Source organism: Leucopleurus acutus (assembly GCF_964270905.1).
Source record: "Leucopleurus acutus genome assembly, chromosome: 15".
Classification (NCBI taxonomy): domain Eukaryota; kingdom Metazoa; phylum Chordata; class Mammalia; order Artiodactyla; family Delphinidae; genus Leucopleurus; species Leucopleurus acutus.
The window spans coordinates 20,529,427-20,548,769 of NC_139157.1; the positions used below are offsets into that span (position 1 = coordinate 20,529,427).

The following is a 19,343-nucleotide window of genomic DNA, read 5'->3' on the forward strand; positions in this document are numbered from 1 at the left end:
AAAAAAAGGAGAAAGATTAGAAAATACAAGACAAACATGGATCCTGTCCTCAATGTAGTAAGAGTGATAAGATACGCACAAAAATAACTGTGCCACCAGTTAGAAAGTGCAGACACCACAAAGAGATTGCTTACAGTTCTGAAACAGTGGGGAGGGGGAGGGAGTTTATAGGGGACTTCATGGTCCTAGATGAATGTCACTGGCAAAGCCCACTGGGATACCGGGAAAAAAAAGGCGGAATCTAGGTGATAAGTTCTAACCTCCTCTTTTGTGCTTAGTCTAGTTTCACTTGCCTGTAGGCGGCCATGTGCAGAGTCCTTGCACCTAACAAGGTGGACTGGTTCCCAGAGGAGACCCACCATGCCCAACATCTCAGCTCGGCAGCCGGTGCCGGGCATGACACCTCAGTCCAAGATGGCGGCAGCAGGCCGTGTGCAGAGAGGCTGCGCCCAGCACTGTAATCTGGAGCCATGAGCAACACACCTGCACCAGACCTGCGAGAACTCCACCCCCTCCCCGCCAAGAAGAACCCTCTAAAGAAGCCCCGCCGATGACTGCTGGGGAGAGCATGGACTCTAGGGCGCAAGCTCACTCCTCTCCATTCTTTCCTCGAAGAATAAAACTTTCGGACTTCCCTGGTGGCGCAGTGGTTAAGAATCCGCCTGCCAATGCAGGGGACACGGGTTCGAGCCCTGGTCCGGGAAGACCCTACATGCCGCGGAGCAGCTAAGCCCGTGCACCACAACTACTGAGCCTGCGCTCTAGAGCCCGCGAGCCACAACTATGGAGACCACGTGCCATAACTACTGAAGCCCGCATGCCTAGAGCCCGTGCCCCGCAACGAGAAGCCACTGCAATGAGAAGCCTGCGCACTGCAACAAAGAGTAGCCCCCGCTCGCCGCAACTAGAGAAAGCCTGCATGCAGCAACGAAGACCCAACGCAGCCAAAAATAAATAAAATTTAAAAAAAAGAATAAAACTTTCCTTTGCTTCTGAACCAAACTAGGTTTCATTCTATTGGCTCGAGCATCACTGGGCAAGAGGGCCCTTGTAGGAGCCGGACTCGAAACGGTTGGTAACAGGTGGGGAGAACTTAAAACTAAAGAGATGAGTAAAAAGGCATTCCGAGGAAGATGCCACACTTAAAAACACAGAGGCTAGAAAACCAGTTCACTCTTCCAAAACCATGAAAACAATACAACACAACCCATAAGCAACCTATCATGCACTATGCATTGGGAATAGAGAAGTGAAAAAGAACCAGCACTACTCTCGTGGCCTTGACAGTCTAGGAATGGGCTACAAACTGGGAATTCAGGATTTGAGCACTAGGTACATGGAAGCACTGAGGGAAAGTTAAGTTTGGAAAGGTAGGTTAAAGTCAATCACAGAATACCTTGCTTGCCACACTTGGCTTATGCTGCAGAAATTTTGAACTAATTCTCAGAGCCCATTTCTATCTTAAAGCCTCTGCAACCGAGTGAACAATAATCCCTTGAAAGATTTTCTAATTCAGACACAGTTGATTGGTCTCATTCTCTTTAACAGCAAATTATCAATTAAGTACCAGTGTTGGCTTCAGTTCTACATTTTAACACGATTTCTCCTTCCATATCACTAACAGAAGGCCATTCAAAGGTCATTTTTAAACCTACGGTAATAAATGGCCAAAATCCCAGCCACCCTCTATTTTTAAATACTTTTAATTACCAAATTTTGATTCTTTCCAAATTTTAAATTATTTTACTTAGATGAGTAACATAGTGGTTCCCTAGCAATCAATGTCTCCCACAATCATTAATGAAGTAAGATTTTAATTATTCTACGTGACTCATTGGCCTGAATAAAAGGGACTAAGTAAATTTAAATCTTTGTAAAGCGAAATGTAAATATTTCAGAAATCAGAATCAGGTCCATTATGTGATTCTTAATAGGACAATTCTGGTCTTGGGGGCAGGTGGCAGTAACTTACAACTTCACTGGGACAAATTCTGCAACCTGCTTTTTAAGATGTTCTCTCTGCCACCGTATTTAGTAAATCACAAAACATCATATATCTGTTTTTATTCCGTGAAAAGAATATAGCCGCTTTTTGTGGATGGAAATGAAATGCATTTAAAAGACTCACAATGGACACTGAGAAGTGGGAACAGAGTATCTGCTTATTTTCTACACCACAATTCTTTGGCACTTTGAGGAAAAGTCTTGCTTATTTGTATTCTGTTTTGACGGTTGCTTTTCTGGAAGGATGAAGATGGGCAAAGGGCCACCACTCAGACTGAAAACTTGAAGTGGCAGCTTTGCTCAAAAGGTTCATTTTCTATGTTAATCCTTAGTGAAAAAAAAATTAACTAAGTGTTCAATCAATGGTGTTGCTAAATAATATTTTCTTATTAATTTCAGTAGTTATCCTGATTAAAACTCACGAAAAATTCTTGTGGTTTAAAGTTCACAAAGTATTGAATGGATTCATTTATCATTATGTACTGAGCACAAACCATATGCTAGGCTGTATGGATACAAGTTCAAATACATTACCCAACACAAATGCAGTAAAAATTATGTCAAGTAAATCCTAAAAGTAGCATATCTAAATACTAATATTCTCAGTAATAAACAAAGTCAAATTATTATTACAATGGGGCTAATATATAATGCAATCTCTATGAATAAACTGCACGATAAAATGGATACAAAGCTGACTTTTAACATAATAAATAATTATTTATAAATTTTCCTTTTGAAGAAAAATAAACAAGACTTTATTCTAATGCCGTAATTAATGATGGGTTTACTTTTCACCACTTATTTTGCCCATTATGGATAACAGCTTCATACCTGTTCTTCCAGTAATTCCTGCCACAGAATGTTGATTTCCTGTAACCTGTTCCAACGTTCTTCAGTCCATCGGCACACGGCTGTCCAACGTTCACCAAGTTTCTAGAAAAGGAAGAAACCATCCTTTGTCAACAAAGCCTTAAGAGATAATTAACACAATCCTTAAAGAAATTCTTGACATCCGTCGTTCTCCATTACGAAGTAGCAATTTATGAAAAATATTTTTATGAAAGTTCCTTTAAGTAATACAGATGAATCCTATAAATTTATAGATGAGAAAAACTAATTTCCATAGAATTTAATTATTTCACACTACATAGCTAGAAAGTGGCACAATTAGAACTCCATCCTGTAACTTTTGACCCCAAATTCCCGCTCTTTTCCATTTTATTGTGGTTTTTATATGAGAATTTGACAGTTTCACATATACCTTCGAAATAAAGCAAACATCTATTTTCGGTGCTTCCATTTTCTTCAGGCTATAATTATCTTTAAGACAAAATTCAGTGCGTCAATTGTTTCTTAACCACCTTTTACATGCCAAGACAATTTTCATCTGTAGTACCAAAATTATGAAAAAAAAATTTAATTTATAAAAACTATGTTTTGAATGAGAGAATTTCTGTGAAAAAATACTTAATTGATTTGTTCTGTTTACACTGCATGATCCATAGAAAATTCCACAAAACTTAGCAACAGAATATTACAAGTATTAGCAAAACTAACTAAATAAATTTGATTAGTTTAAAAAATAATCGATCTTCATGATGACTTTCCCAAAAAATTATTTCATTACCGCTTTATAAATAATGATTAACAAACTATAAATTTTATTTCTTCATTACTTACTTGGGAGCAATAATTATTTAATTAATATTATCTTATTTCAATACTTAATACCAGAGTAAGCTTTGCATAGCTCAAAGCGTAGAGAACGCAGAGCCAGAAGACAGGTCTGTTGTCTCAGCATGAAAACTCATTGCCTACTTAAACCTCTGAATTTCCTCACTATTAAATAGGCAAGACATAAATGCCTACCTCTCAGATTACTATAATAACTAAATACTACTGCAACAAAGGCTCAAAACCACTGGCTAATTTTAAATGATACAAAAGAAAAAGAATTTCATATGATAATTTATAGTCTGAAAGTTACTGAAAATCATCAGCTGGCAACATTATATCAGATAATCCAAGTATTGTTTAAGTAAAATACCCTTGAACAACAGGGGTTTGAGCTGCGGGTCCACTCATACTTGGATTGTTTTCAATAAATACACTGGAAAAAATTTTGGAGATTTGTGACAATTTGAAATAAAGACAAAGCACATAACCTAGGGATATCGAAAAAATTAAGAAAAAGTTAGGTATTCATGAATGCATAAAACATCTGTAGATATGCATATAACACAAAATATTGGGTTGGCCGAAAAGTTCGTTCGGTTGATAAATACGTTGTTCAATAAAGTTCTTGGTGAAAATGAAAAGTGTGTCTTTTAGTTTTCCTTAAAACTGAACGAACTTTTTGGCCAACCCAAATATGTCCTAATGGACTGTTTGTTACCAGTAACACCTCCAGTCAACAATAGGCTATTGGTAGTTAAGTTTTGGGGAAGTAAAAAGTTATACTTGGATTTTCAACCACTTGAGAGGTCAGTGCCCCTAACCCCAAGTTTTCAAGGGTTAACTGTCAACCAAAAACTCTCTTTATAAAGACTTGTAAAGATACACTATAGTCACTGAGCAAAAAGAAGCAAGGTTCGCAGAACTGGGGTTGACATTCACACATTGATCTACCAAAGAAACAGGGAAATTAAATCCCACATGGCTGAAATTCTCAAACTTTACATTTCTTTACATATTCACTGGGCCCCACTCCCAGGGACTTAGGTCTGCGTAGAGCCCAGAAATATGCATCTTAACAAGTTCGTCAAGTGATTCTGAGCAAGAAGTCTGTGGACCACTTGTTGAGATCAGTTCTTATGCTTCCACAACTTATTCATATGCCCAAGGCAGCTGTGGACCACAAGCGGCCCCAACCATTCCCCAAGGGCTGAAGTAAAGGAATGATACGTAGGTTCTCCTGTAAACCCGCATGCTGTGGAATCCCAACTGGGAAGTACAACCTAAAGAAGATTGTTCTACGATTCTAAATAAACAGTGAGACTGAACAGGAAGAATAGGGGCAATGTGCAATTGGGGCTCAGACCACAGGTCCCTTGGGACGATCCTACTTTACAGGGTCTTACCTGTAATTGATCTTCCAGAATAGCTGTAGCACTCTCGCCACTGTTTTCATCAACAATCACCACCATGTGAGTTAGGGAATTTACCTTCACCTGTTCAGCCTCAAGATCATTTTGCAAACTCTAGAGAAAAAATTAAGATAAACCATTAGGTCTACTCTTTCCCATTTACCTATTTAAAATCCACTCAGTTGTCAATAGTAATTAAGGACATTTAATGAGGCATTGTGTTTAAATCTCCAATCATTAGCCTAAGTGTTCTACTAATGAAACAAACCCATTATACATCTTTACATTTCATTATGAACCAAAGCAGTTTGAAAATGCAATGTCATAACAGATTGCAAATGGGATGTCATCACTTTTATTATTTTTATTCCAAGTTTTGGCCAAAAGAAAAAAGGTGTCCCATAAACAAGTTAAGCGCCTATAGTAGGAATTAAGAATATAGAATCATTAAGTCAATAAAGTCCCAAACTTGAATACACATAGTCAGATATCATTTTATCTAGTGCAACATGGTATAAAGTGACAGATAAGTCGAATGCTATTTGATAGTCAGAAGCTGTTCTGTTACCCAGGAAGGCAATTAGGGGTATACAGACAATTTCTCTTCCCACTTCTTCCATGGGAAGAGCATTGCAGGTCACAACACATATGTATATAGGTAATTTATTCAAACACTACCAATAGTGTCGTCAGATGCCTTGAGTTTTTGTGTTTAATGTATCCCTAAAGCTTTATTTATCAGTTATCTAGATATTTCATTGAAAAATAAAATTCTTCAGTTCACAGAGAGCCTATTTTACTCTACCTTTCCTTGACTATGAAAAGTTATCTCTTAAATTTGTAACCAAATTAAATCTCCCACCAAATTTTGAATCTTCACCTAGGAGAAGAAGCAATAGCTTTCCTGAAAGGATTAGGTACAGATCCATCTGAGGGTTTCCTTATTTCCCCACACACTGCATTCATGCAACACCCTAGGGTTCTTAACCACTCATAGGTCCAAAAAAAAAAAAACAAACCCTGAGAATCTTATGAACACTATGTACTTTCATAAGAAAACTACACATACCCACATAAAATTTTACCTGTGCTTTCATCCCTGGCTCAGAAAAGTCACATCCCCATGCACTCTACCCTACAGGCTGCTGAATAAAAGAGCACACTGAAGAAGTGTCCCATCTCCGCACTAATGATAGAAGCCATCGGCTCCTGAGAATGCTAAGTGCTGCTTTTTCATATTTGATAAGGTATAAAAGAAATATGAGCCAGATTTACTTTATGATCTTCTAGCAGCTTTTGTAGGGATGTTAAGTCATCATCTAGGGGGCAAGTTTCCATTTTCTGAATGCGTTCTTCTGTGAGTGTTAACCAGGCGGAGAGCTGCTGTAGTTGCTTCCTCTGCAGTTCCATGAGCACATCGTGCAGCCTGTCCAAGGGGAACACAGCATTATTCCCACTCCTTCTGCCCTTTGCAACAGCAAACACACACTCCAGGCAGCCAAGAAATGGGGCAGGGAACGCATTCTTGTCTAACCGTTAAAAGTAGCATTTGCTCTTTAAATACAGAAACCAGCAAAAAAAAAAAAATTATTTTCTTCCTAAATGGAGTCAATTAAATGCAGTCAAAGAATGCAAGTAACAGCACCCTCTATTTGTATCAGAATCATTGTTTCTTCAATCAGGAATTCCTGCCTATTAAATAGGTGGAAATTGCCATGGAATGCAGTTCGCTCCTTAACACACAATACACGCAACAAAACGAACCATGGTGAAAAAACATATTTAAAAAAATGTTGCATGGCACGAAGTGAGAGAGTGGCATGGACATATATACACTACCAAATGTAAAATAGCGAGCTAGTGGGAAGCAGCCACATAGCACAGGGAGATCAGCTCAGTGCTTTGTGACCACCTAGAGGGGTGGGATAGGGAGGGTGGGAGGGAGACCCAAGAGGGAAGAGATATGGGGATATATGTATATGTATAACTGATTCACTTTGTTATAAAGCAGAAACTAACACACCATTGTAAAGCAATTATACTCCAATAAAGATGTTTAAAAAAAAGTTACAAAATAGAACTGGGGATAAATATAACATAGTCCTGTCTTCATATCAGAATTAATGGTTAGCCAATTTTAATACTGCAAAGTCCATATTAAATGTCTTTGCTAATTTCTGTATTGCATCTTTTACCTTTTCATTTGGTTAACATATCAAAGGGGACATAAAGATCATACAAAATTCCAGCAACACTACATGAAGAAAAGAGTCAAAATTTTACAAGGCAAGTTCTCTGGTTATCTTGTTCTCACAGACATGCAGACTTTTCCTTGTGCTAAACTGGGCAACGCAGTCTATGGAATAGGGTTTCTTCCTGAGCTTCCACTCACCGGGACTGTCTGTCCATACTTGCCACCCTTAGTGCCTCCCATCTGGCATTCAGCAGGGTCATTTGTTCCTGAATCTCAAACTCCTCTTCATCTGACAGAGTTCCTTGTGTTATCAGCTGGTGTCCTGCCTGCAGGACATTGCCCACGCTGCTCTGGTGCGCCGTCAGCTCCATCATAAAAGCCTGACAAGGTACATCATTATGATTTGGGAGCTGCTCAGTGAAGAAGAAAAATCTTTATAAATTGTTAATGTCTAAATGTTAATGCCGTGAGAAAAAGTAACCATGTAGAGTGCAAACAAAAAGACTTTGATCCAATTTTTTCAGCTCTGAAGATAGGGAATAAGCAGCTGCCTGAAGCAAAAAGAATAGATCAAAGAGGACAATGTTACACGTGATGACACCAGCTATTTTTAAGTAAATGCTGATTATGCTGCTGTTAGGTCGTGAACATGGAATTATGAGAAGATATACTAAATAAACCACCATGCTCACCCAAGAGAAACTGCTTAAAGAAAATGACCATTTCTGTTACTTTGAAACCAAAACAGCAAATCAGACCTGCCAACTAATATATCAACACCAAGAAACTACTTAATCAAAAGAATTCTTCACATAATCCAATCACTACACTGCAATATATCCCTGAAATAGTAGGAAATTTTCAATATATAAAATTACACAGGAATAGTGGATATGAGTTTTCTTAATCATACAATAAATAAAAATAATCACTTCCTGGGGAACATTCAAATCTAAAGATGTGGTGTATTAATTAGCCATTTTGTGTTTTGACTATAACAATACACTTCAGAAACGAGCTGTACTAGGCACTGATTTTTTCGTCAGTGGCTTCACAGAATCTACAAATTACGGTAAGATTAAAATCCGGAATCTAATTCCAGTGCACAGTTAAATCACCCACACCAATTCTGTAACAAAGCCCTATTTAAATATCACAAGTCTTAAAATATGCCATGACCTTTCTGTGGAGCAGAATTCAGTAAACAACAAGCATCAGGGTTCAGCCCCTGATTGAGGCACAGGCACCATGGCACATACATCCTGCTCATCAGCTAGAGATTATTTACTTCGTGGGTTGCAAACTGGTCTTTGACTTCTTCAACATCATCGGAAATGTCATCCTGCTCCTGGAAAGTGTCCTCGGCAGAAAGCAACCAGGTCAGCACTTCCTCCAGTGCTATCTGATAGCTGTCCAGATCCATGTCAACCTCGGTGACAGTGCTGGGGGTTTCAGCTCGGGGACCTTCTTGCTCCTCCTCTGGCGCTGAGCTCTATAAAAACAAAGCCAAGAAAACTCACAAACGCTGTGAAGACCAGAAGGTGTTCAACAAAGACACACTGGATGGAGAAACCAAGGTAGGCACCACTGTGTCTTAGGCATCCACCTGCTTCTCAGGAGCTGGGTGAGCAACGCCGTGACACAGAATGCATTTTTAAATGCTAGGATGGCAAAGAGTACAAAAGCTGCATCACTCATGGATTCTGTACTCGGGGACATTCTAATATAGCTGGGAAGAGACAAATAACCCACATGAATCACTTCTGAACAAAAATAAAAAGGCTATTAACAAAGTTATAAATTCCACGGGTGCAACAAGGAATGCTATTTGAATTCGCCGAGGGCTAAAATAGGAAAGTTTCATAGAGGATCTGGAACCTGCTGGGCCTTGAAGGATGGATGTCATTTAAAGAGACAGAGATTAGAATCCTGCTTTGACCCTAGTTAAATTGCTTTTACTGAATTGCATTTTAGACACTGAAAGACAGACACACATACAGGTTGTCGTACTGGTGATATTTTTTTGAGGCAGCTGCCCTCTAGGTTACTAGCTGGTCTTTTTTCGAAGAGCCCGCGGAATAAGTTATTCCAAGCTCCTTCTAGGCAATGGAGTATTTTCTTATATACTTTAGAGTCATATATCCAAACCTACCACCTCTCTCATTCATTTGTTCCCTTCCAGAGCAAAAATTCTCTAAAATTTGCCTACAGCCTGTCTCTACTTTATCACCTCTCATCCACAGTTTTTATGTACTATCTCAAACATACACAAACGTATAGAGAACAATATAAGAAATGCTCATGTGTTTAACAGCTACATTTGTTAACACTCCCTTTCATGCTGATTAGGCACTGGTCCCCACCACACACCTGGAAAAGCTTTTGCCAGTGTTACCAATAACCTTCTCATTGATAAATCCACTTTTCTAGCATCATCTTTAGGATGGCCATGTAATTAACAAAAAACCAACATTTTTGATAATCAACAGTACTAGAACAACACACATAAACCAGAACTGTTCCAAGCAAACCCGGAGGTCCGGTCACCTTATGTTCCCTAAGCTTTCAGTGGCATTCCCTACCTCTGACCAGTCCCCACCCTCCTGAAGCTCTCCTTTCCCTGCTTCAATAACACCATCTTGGCTTTCCTCCTAGTTCAACAGCATTTGCCAACATGCAAGTAATGAAGCTCCTCAAAATTAACTCCAGGGCCCTTTTTTCTTCTATGTACTCTGCCTGCATGGTTTCATCCATTCCCATTGGATTTAAAGAACCATCTACATCCTGCAAACATTTACCTTTATATTTCTGGCCCCAAACTCCAAACTCCTATGTCCTACTTCCTTAACATCTCCACTTCAATGTCTCATAGGCATATCAGACATTGTCAGTATTTAAACCCTAGTTTTTCCCCCCAAAGCTCTTCAAGCTTCCCATTTCAGTAAATGCCTCCTCCATGCACTTGACCCCTCCAGCTAAAAATCAGGGAGCCACCTTGGTCTCTAGCTTTTACCGCCCACATTTAATGCGTACGTTTAAGCAATTCCTACCTTCAAAATTCATCTCAAATCCATCCAGGCCTTTCCATCTTCACAACAACCGTTTGTCCTCAGCACTGCAACAGCCTGCTACCAGTGTCTCTGCTTCCCCGCTGCTCCCCAGACTGCTACGTCCACCACCCACTTCTCACAGAGCAGCCAGAATGATGTTTGGAAAATGTAACCACATCATAAGACTTCCCTGCTTAAAATCTTTCACTGCTTTCTCAATGCTCTTAAGATACAATTTAAAATTCTTAACATAGTTTACAAAAATACTGTGACAGCAAGAAACAGAGTGAGTGTGTGAGTGTGTGTGTGTGTGTGTGTGTGTGTGTGTGTGTGTGTGTGTGTGTCTGTGTAGGGTTGGGTTTCAATTAGGTTAATCAGGGAAGTCTTCTCTGAAAAAGTTCCATTGAAATTGAGGAAAGATGGGAAGCTTGCCATGCAAACAGTGGGTAGAGGAGCGTTTCACAGAGAGCAACCCACACGTACAAGAATCTTGGGGAAGGAGAGGAAGAAGTCCACCACGACTGGCGTGCAGTGGCCTGAGATGAGTTGGGGCGGTGGGCTGGGCCTTGTAAACCACAAGAGGAGATGAGGTGTTTAATTAGTATGAGGGCTGGAACAGAAAGAAAACACACACCAAAGATATTCTGGAGGAAGAATCCAAATGGACCCGGTAAGCAACATGCAGGAGTTAAAAACAATGAATCAGTGAGCCCACAGATGAAATGACAGACGATTAGGAGAGGGATGGTGCCAAAGACAAAGAAGGGAAAATGAGTTAAGTTCCGGACCTAAAACCCCAAAACTGGAAAGCCACAATAATCCTGGAGGTCATTTAGTATCAAACCTCGATATTCTAATGAGGAATTCTGAGAACTAGGAAAGTTAGTGACCAGCCAAAGGTCATTTAGACAGGGACTAGGAACTATGAGGTGGGAAGTGGAAGGCATTATCTAAATGCAGGTGTTCAGAAGGTATTCATTCACATACAAGAGGAGACCTTCAACTGAGAGACTAAAGAGAAATTCAGGAATTATTTGCTGACCACCTAATGCTCTACAGCACATGTTTGTAGAAACAGCAAGAGAGGAAGTCGGGCTATTAGTGTTCTCAGGAAAGTAGAGGATGGCAAGATATGTCAAACAGTAGATGATTACAACTTGACCATGTTTCATCTCTCCAATTAACTTAATTCAACCTCTAAGACATTAATGAAAGCATTAATGAAAAGGTTAATATTATTACACCTGCTCTTTTCTTTTTTTAATAAATGTATTTATTTATTTTTGGCTGTGTTGGGTCTTCGTTGCTGCATGCGGGCCTTCTTTAGTTGTGGTGCGCAGGCTTCTCATTACGGTGGCCTCCCTTGGTGCAGAGCACAGGCCCCAGGCGCACAGGCTTCAGTAGTTGTGGCATGCGGGCTCAGTAATTGTGGCTTGTGGGCTCCAAAGTGCAGGCTCAGTAGTGGTGGCACACAGGGCTTAGTTGCTCTGCGGCATGTGGGATCTTCCCGGACCAGGGCTCGAACCCGCATCCCCTGCATTGGCTGGCAGATTCCCACCCGCTGCGCCACCAGGCAAGTCCCAATACACTTGCTCTTAATCAAACAGCAAATGGCTTCTGCAATTCTTATCATGTCACCCCGAGCCCTAAACAGAAGTGATTATTTTATCTACACACCATGAAAGGCAAATGAAATCTCCCTTCTTTCTAAAAGAGAACAGCCTTCACTATAAGAAGTAGAATATTCCATCTTTCTAACAAAAGGAACCCCGATCCAATGAAGAAATGATTCTAAAACCAAAAGGCAAACTCCGAAGATTATTTGAGCCCTGAAAAGGATGCGTCATTAATGCAGCATAATAACTACACTACTAGAGACAAATGCTTCTCAGCAAACATTCAATGGTAAAACATTAGGGCTTTTCCTCAATATCACTTGATCCTCAAAACTACTAAAAAGAGCCCTTGGTTCACAATCTAGCCCCATCTCTTGCCTTCTTTTCCTCTAAGTTTTTTTCTTTTTCTGTAAATCATAGTTTGTTGAAATGGACAAAATAAAAGAAGTGGTACCTACTACCCAAAGAAAACCTGAAATAATAAGTCCTTTGAACCTTGGAGAAGAAAAAAAAAAATGCTATGCCAATTCAAGACCATTATCATTATCACTAACATTTGAAAAAAAATCTTGTTGAATAAAAATGAATGATAATACCTAAACAAAATGAGAAGGAAAAATTGTAATATCCGCTGCTTGCTGAGTGCTTATTAACATCATTTTAGATACTTCAAACTTATTAACTTTATAAAGTGGGTGGTTTTACCCAGATTTTGCAATAAAACTGAGGATGAGAGGGTAAGTAACCAACCCAAAACAAGAAGTAACAGGGATGAAATTTAAGCTTCAAAGCCCATGCTTTCTGCCTCTCTAAAATGTATTTCTTATCACTTTGAAATCCATGTGTATCTTTTGATTGTTTTGTTGATAAATGTTAGACCAAATACCTTTTAAGGTCTCATCCCACTGTTAAGATTCTCTCATTTTATGAATTATGAGAACTGGTTAGACTAAAACAGAATAAGGTAAAATATGGATTGATTCAAGGCAGAATTATTCAGGAAGAAAATTTCATGACTTTATTTATATCTCCTGAAAAAAAAGGATCCTCATTTATATCCTGATGAATAAAACCACTGTCAGCCCTTAAGTGAAAAACTCACCAAGTAACATATTATCAATTATTCCTCCTAGGGCTTCCCTGGTGGCGCAGTGGTTGAGAGTCCGCCTACCAATGCAGGGGACACGGGTTCGTGCCCCGGTCCGGGAAGATCCCACATGCCGCCAAGTGGCTGGGCCCATGAGCCATGGCCACTGAGCCTGCGCGTCTGGAGCCTGTGCTCCGCAACGGGAGAGGCCACAACAGTGAGAGGCCCGCGTACCACAAAAAAAAAAAAAAAAAAAAAAAATTATTCCTCCTAAAAGAAAGGGAAAAGCTTACATTTTGATGGCCCTTGTGAGAATATAATGGTACAAATCCATTTTTTAATGGCAAAAAAAGAAAAAAACTTAGTACTTAGAACAGAACTAAGCTGACATGAGAAAAACCACCTTCAGTACAGGACAAGAGTGATAAAAGATGACCAGATGATAGAAGAACATAGGTCCTTAAGCATGTTATGCAGAAGCATGATCACAATCCTAGACTCTATAACTCTAGCCTTGCTGTATGAAATAATATATTTTCCTTCTTAAAAAGTAAAATCAGTAAAGTTATGGTTCTCCATTACATGCATGTGATGTGTGACAGCATGCCAACTGATAAACTGAACTTCTGATGCTGAGAAACCAAGACATTCTCAGTCAACAAAAAAAAATGCTCTGAAAGTGTTTTTATCTAGTACCTAAGAGAAAACAAATATGGCAAGTCAAACACATTAATAAAAATTTACCTGTACCTGTATGTTAATTTCTCCTTCTTCACATTCTTTCTTATATTTCCTTGGAAGTGTCTCTACTTCACGGATGGCATCTATAGTGACTTGCTGAGGTAGCACCTCAAACAAAGATGTTAAATACATAATTATGGATTTCTTGTCAGGAAGCTGAACAGCAACATCTAAAAGTGGAAGAAAATAAGAACTAGCTTAAATTAGATGTCCAAAGTATGTGAATTGCTCAATATTGGATATAAAATAACTGTCTTAGTACCCATAAACAATGCTAGTATATTATCTTTGCAATACCACAGCTCAGTAAATTTCTATTTCATATAATATATGAGCCAAAGGTAAAGATGATTACCTACTTTTTTTGTTCCATATCCCATTTCTTAAAAATCTTCCCTAAAAGCTTCCCCCATAAGGCTCAAAGATAAGCTATCATCTAAGATAACATCATAGATTTCATTCATAGTATGAAAATAAGTCTAGAATTCAATCCTGCAACATTTGTAACTGAAGTTTCATATAATATACAAGCTCATACAAAAACACATTTTAATGAAATAAATAAAATACTAAGTTGTTTATCTAATAATTCTGTTTTCCTAAAACTTTAAATCTTATGCTCGTATTGATTAACTATTCTACAGTGATGTAATTAAATTTCCTCCTGAAGGATCCTAGAAACTGTTAAGCACAGAAATATCATGTCTGTAATAAAATGGCTTGTACCACATTTCAAAAGGAAAAACACCTCCTCAATTCTCACAATTCTTTCAAAAAAGCGGGGGGCGGGGGAAGCACTACTTTTCAAGTATTCAAAACTGTAAAGAAAAATCAAGGTTGTAATTAAACACTGAACAATACCTTCAGGATCTAACAGCTTTTCAATTCCTAAGTAAGTTTGAGCCTTGCTGAAGGCATGTTCAAGTCTCTCAATTGGGGACATTTTGACAACTCTATCCCAGCTGAAGAGATCGGGTCTGAAATCAGGATGCAAATAAAATTCAGTGAAGATGAAATATGTGGAAACAAAGCTGTTATTGTTATAATCGAATACATTTCAGTTTTAGATTTTTTTATTTGTGAATATAAATTTAAAAGTTTATCTTTTATATCCCAAAGTTTTGTCAAATATATAATATTTTAAGGTAATCTATAAATATGAAAACAGCAGGTAAGACATTCTAAGGTTTTTGTATTGGTTAAACATGCCTGTTAAAATTCTGGAGTAGCCACTGAAAGACTAGAAATGGTATATTTCCCAAATAGTGAAAGGAAAAAAAGGGAAGAAGAACCTACCAGTATAAAACAAGAAACAAAAGAAGATATAGAAAAAAGTAAGAAAAATGAAAAGCTCAAAACAAGCGGTAAGAATGAACTTAAATACATCAATTATCACAATAATGTTAATGGACTAAATTCTCCGATTAAAGACCAACTTTAGCAGAATAGAAAATCCAGCTCTAATCTCTTCACAGGACACTCCTAAAGAAAAGACCCTGAGAGAATTTCCGTCCACCCCTCTCCATATAGCTACTGTTTAGTATTTCATTTCTATCTTGATTTTCATTTAATCCCACAAACTGGACATTATTGTTGCTCTGACTTACTCAAAAGTTGATCATTTTCTCTGTGCTCTATCTGCTCTTGCATCTTGGACCCACCTACACTCCTGGGATTTGTCTCCCTCGTCCCCACCCTCCCAGTTCCCTCTCTGACTCCACCTCTTATTATTCCCCTTATTCACACCACTGCACCCAGTGGCCTCCCACATGCCAGGTGCCTCCTCCCCTCTTGCCTGACATATTTTTCTTCAGCAATATTTACCATTTCTATATGCTACACAACTAACATTTTCATTTTTAAAAAACTGTCTGCCTCCCTCTATATGAACATTAATTCCAAGAAGGAGGACTGGGAATTTTGCTTGTTTTGTTCTCTGCTCTACATCCTGTGTTCAGCACATAGAAGGCACGCCACACACACTTGTTAAACCAATTAAGTAACAGATGGAAAAATGTTTAAGCTAAAATTCAAGTTTTCGGGCTTCCCTGGTGGCGCAGTGGTTGAGAGTCCGCCTGCCGATGCAGGGGATACGGGTTCGTGCCCCGGTCCGGGAAGATCCCACATGCCGCGGAGCGGCTAGGCCGGTGAGCCATGGCCACTGAGCCTGCGCATCCAGAACCTGTGCTCCACAACAGGAGAGGCCGCAGCAGTGAGAGGCCCACGTACCGCAAAAAAAAAAAAAAAAAAAATTCAAGTTTTATGATAGTGTCTCTTAACTGACTAGAAACAGTGGGCAACCCGCTTAAACTGATAAAGGAGAAGTAGAAGAAGATGGGGTGTGTGGGGTTTTTTTAAACCAGATAAAAGGTATATGAAAAAAAAAGCTAAAGCAGATAGCAGTCTTATGGTAAAACATTAAAACCACTCCCTTTGTTACCAAGAACAAAACATTCTGCGCACTACCACCAATGCAAACTGATATTGTATTGAAGGACAAGGCATAAATGAAGGGGAAAGGGGAGAGGAGAGGAGGGAAAGGGAGGGGAGGGGAGGGAAGGGGAGGAAAAAAACTATTATAATTCATGGTCATCTATCAAAAAAAAAAAAACTTTCAGTAACAAATTTTGGTAAGAATTTAACAAGTTTCCAGATACAAGATGTAGAAAAGTCAACTGCATTTTCATATATCAGCAAAGAACATATAGGAAATAAAACTTGAGACAATAAATAATTTACAAGAAGAATAAAACACATAACAAATTTTGCCTTTCACTTTTAAACCTTTGATGCATCTGGAGTTTATTCAGGGTATGGTGAGGCAGGGATCCAATTCACTCATTTCCATTTGTTCCAACCATCTATTAATCTGCAACATCGGCTCAGTTGTAGATCAGGATGGAGCTATTTCTGAGCTCTTTATCCCATAGGTTGAACTATATGAAACTGCCATTTATATCAAAAACAGTCAAATATTGGCAATTTCATATGCTTCAGCCTATTATTATATTAGTGTTTTCTTTATAGTACTATATAGTCTCAATTAATATAGCTTCATAATTAGTTTTGGTTTCTGTTTATGAAGTACTTCAGCCTGTCTCTTCTTCAGAAGAGTAGTGGCTCTTTTTGGTCCTTTGGTATTTTATTATATAATTAGAATCTGTTCAGAAGTTTCATAAAAAGAATCATTGATCTATTTTTAATTGGGAGTTTTATAGAGTTTTCCTATAAAACTAAAGTAGGAGGCTGAAAACTGTCACAATTCTTTGTGTATATTACTGGTTAGTGCTGAATGAGTTAGTTCACATTGAACTATGTGAATTATTTTACATTTTTTAACTTACAAATATGTAGAAGAAACCATGGACACTGCACTGTGGCATTTAAGTCCTATGGAAACAAAGATGTGATGGGTAGTTTTTTTTCCATGATATTTCTATTCTTTATGTTTTCTTAGAGCATGTACAGGGGAGAGAGGCGATAGTGGTAAGGGCCTTTAGGGAGTAGTAAGTAAGGGAGGGACAGAGAGGAGGTACAAATCTGTACAAATCTGCACATCCAAGAAGAGTCACATCTCACTTATGTCGGTGGAGCACGGCATTGAAGGCAAGCCCATCTGTCCAGCTGGTGGTGAAGTTGAGGACGTTGACCTGGCTGTACGGCCTGGTGGACTGGCGCACCCAGCTCAGCAGGATCTTCTCACTGTTGGTCTGCTGCAGGTCTGACATGATATCCTTCATGACATCTTTCACCTGTTCAAAAGAAACCATGGTTGCCAATAACCTCAAGTAGTCATTGGAATCCAGTCCTTGAATAAGGAATATTATATTCATGAACCATTGGATCAGGCCACTGGTATTCATTTTATTTCAAAACTTTCCTTTAAACACTGGAAGGATAAATACATTTTAACAGTAATGATTTCAATTTAGAGGTGATTTTAACCTCACCTTTATATATTATGGCATTTTCTATATCTTAGCAATACTTATATTACACTTGGCTACAGTGAACATTACTTTCATAGCCACAAAAAGTAATATTTTAAAACTATACTTTAAACATCTTTTAATAGGAAGAAAACTCAATTTTTATTTTCTACACAAATGTGGAAGAAGGTAAGAACTTTTGGCTGACTATAAAATCCAAGAATGAAGTGCATTTCCTGATGGCAATAACAATTATAATCTAGAACTAATATTTTATATTATTATTCTAAATCAGTACATATATTTTAAGGAAGTGTTCAAAGAATGATGTGGACATATCAAAAAAAAACCCACAAGAGCCAACTTAAGGGGGCTTGAGAAATAATTAACAATAGTGAAAGATCAGAACCTACTAAATAAGTAAAAATCCATAAAATAAGTAAAAATCCACACAGATATATAAATGAGTGGATAGATAGATAGATAGAATAGATAGATAGATACAGAGAAACAAGAGACAAGGAAAAGCTCTTCCTCATAAGTGGAAAGACAATTAACAAATGTAGAAGAAATGATGAAATTAGAAAATCACTTTGCCACACATTATATTAATAACTGATCAGGTAAGAACTATGAATGGATCTTAAAATTAACAGATAAAAGTTTAATAAGTAGCTGAATATTTATACAGTCTCAAAGTATATCTCCACAAGATACTTTTTAATAACAACGGGCAGTCACATTACAGTGGGGACACCTGCAGATTCCACCTCACCCAAATGATGAGAGTTAATACTGCCAGAAAAAAACTAATGGACAGCATATGCTTCCTGATGTGGTGTATTAAGAAAAACTCAATATTGGGACTTCCCTGGTGGCACAGTGGTTAAGACTCCGCACTCCCAATGCAGGGGGCCCGGGTTCCATCCCTGGCCAGGGAACTAAATCCCACCTGCATGACACACTAAGAGTTCGCATGCCACAACGGAGGAGCCCTTGAGCCGTAACTAAGGAGCACACCTGCTGCAACCAAGACCCAGAGCAACCAAATAAATATTTTTTTAAAAAAAGAAAAACTCAACATCATTTTTCTGACATTCCTCCCAAAAATGAATAACCTGAATCCAATCATGAGAAAATATTAGCCAAATCCACATGGAAGAACATTCTACAAGATAACTATTCAGTACTCTTCAAAAATGACAATATCATGAAATACAAAGAAAGACTCAGAAATTATGCCAGATTAAAAGATGACTAAAAAAACAGGACAAATGAATGTAATAAATGATCTTGTATTTTCTTTTTCTATAAAGGATATTATTGGGGCAGTTGACAAAATCTCCATAAGAGCTATAGATTACATAACTGTATTGTTTCAATATTATTTTCCTGATTTTAATAATTACATGCTAATTGCTAGTGCATGATATAATAATTACCATATGTATAATAATTAATACTAGCATTGTAAATATTAATATTATGTATTAGACATTTTATATTATATTAACATAATAATAATGTTGTAGTTACGTAAGAGAACTCCTTGTTTTTAGAAAAATGATTTGTTTTTACAAAATACTCACAGATCTATTTAGTCAAAGAGAACAGAAGGGGAGAGAGAGAGAGA

At 38.1% G+C, this 19,343-nt stretch overlaps 1 protein-coding gene across 6 annotated transcripts in view; it reads right to left on the reverse strand.

Annotated features, from left to right (window-relative positions):
- Window positions 1–19,343, reverse strand: part of UTRN (utrophin) — a gene marked incomplete at both ends in the record, with an annotated part of 495,417 nt that overhangs the window by 363,540 nt on the left and 112,534 nt on the right. For 4 of the 6 annotated variants that reach the window (XM_082855592.1, XM_082855589.1, XM_082855590.1 and 1 more), the window contains 8 exons: window positions 2,839–2,940; window positions 5,088–5,207; window positions 6,369–6,519; window positions 7,486–7,667; window positions 8,576–8,779; window positions 13,785–13,951; window positions 14,643–14,758; window positions 17,361–17,533. In XM_082855592.1, the coding sequence (XP_082711718.1) occupies window positions 2,839–2,940; window positions 5,088–5,207; window positions 6,369–6,519; window positions 7,486–7,667; window positions 8,576–8,779; window positions 13,785–13,951; window positions 14,643–14,758; window positions 17,361–17,533 (1,215 nt within the window). The remainder of the gene's footprint in view (window positions 1–2,838; window positions 2,941–5,087; window positions 5,208–6,368; window positions 6,520–7,485; window positions 7,668–8,575; window positions 8,780–13,784; window positions 13,952–14,642; window positions 14,759–17,360; window positions 17,534–19,343) is intronic. The other 2 variants (XM_082855593.1, XM_082855591.1) reach the window with 1 other exon arrangement.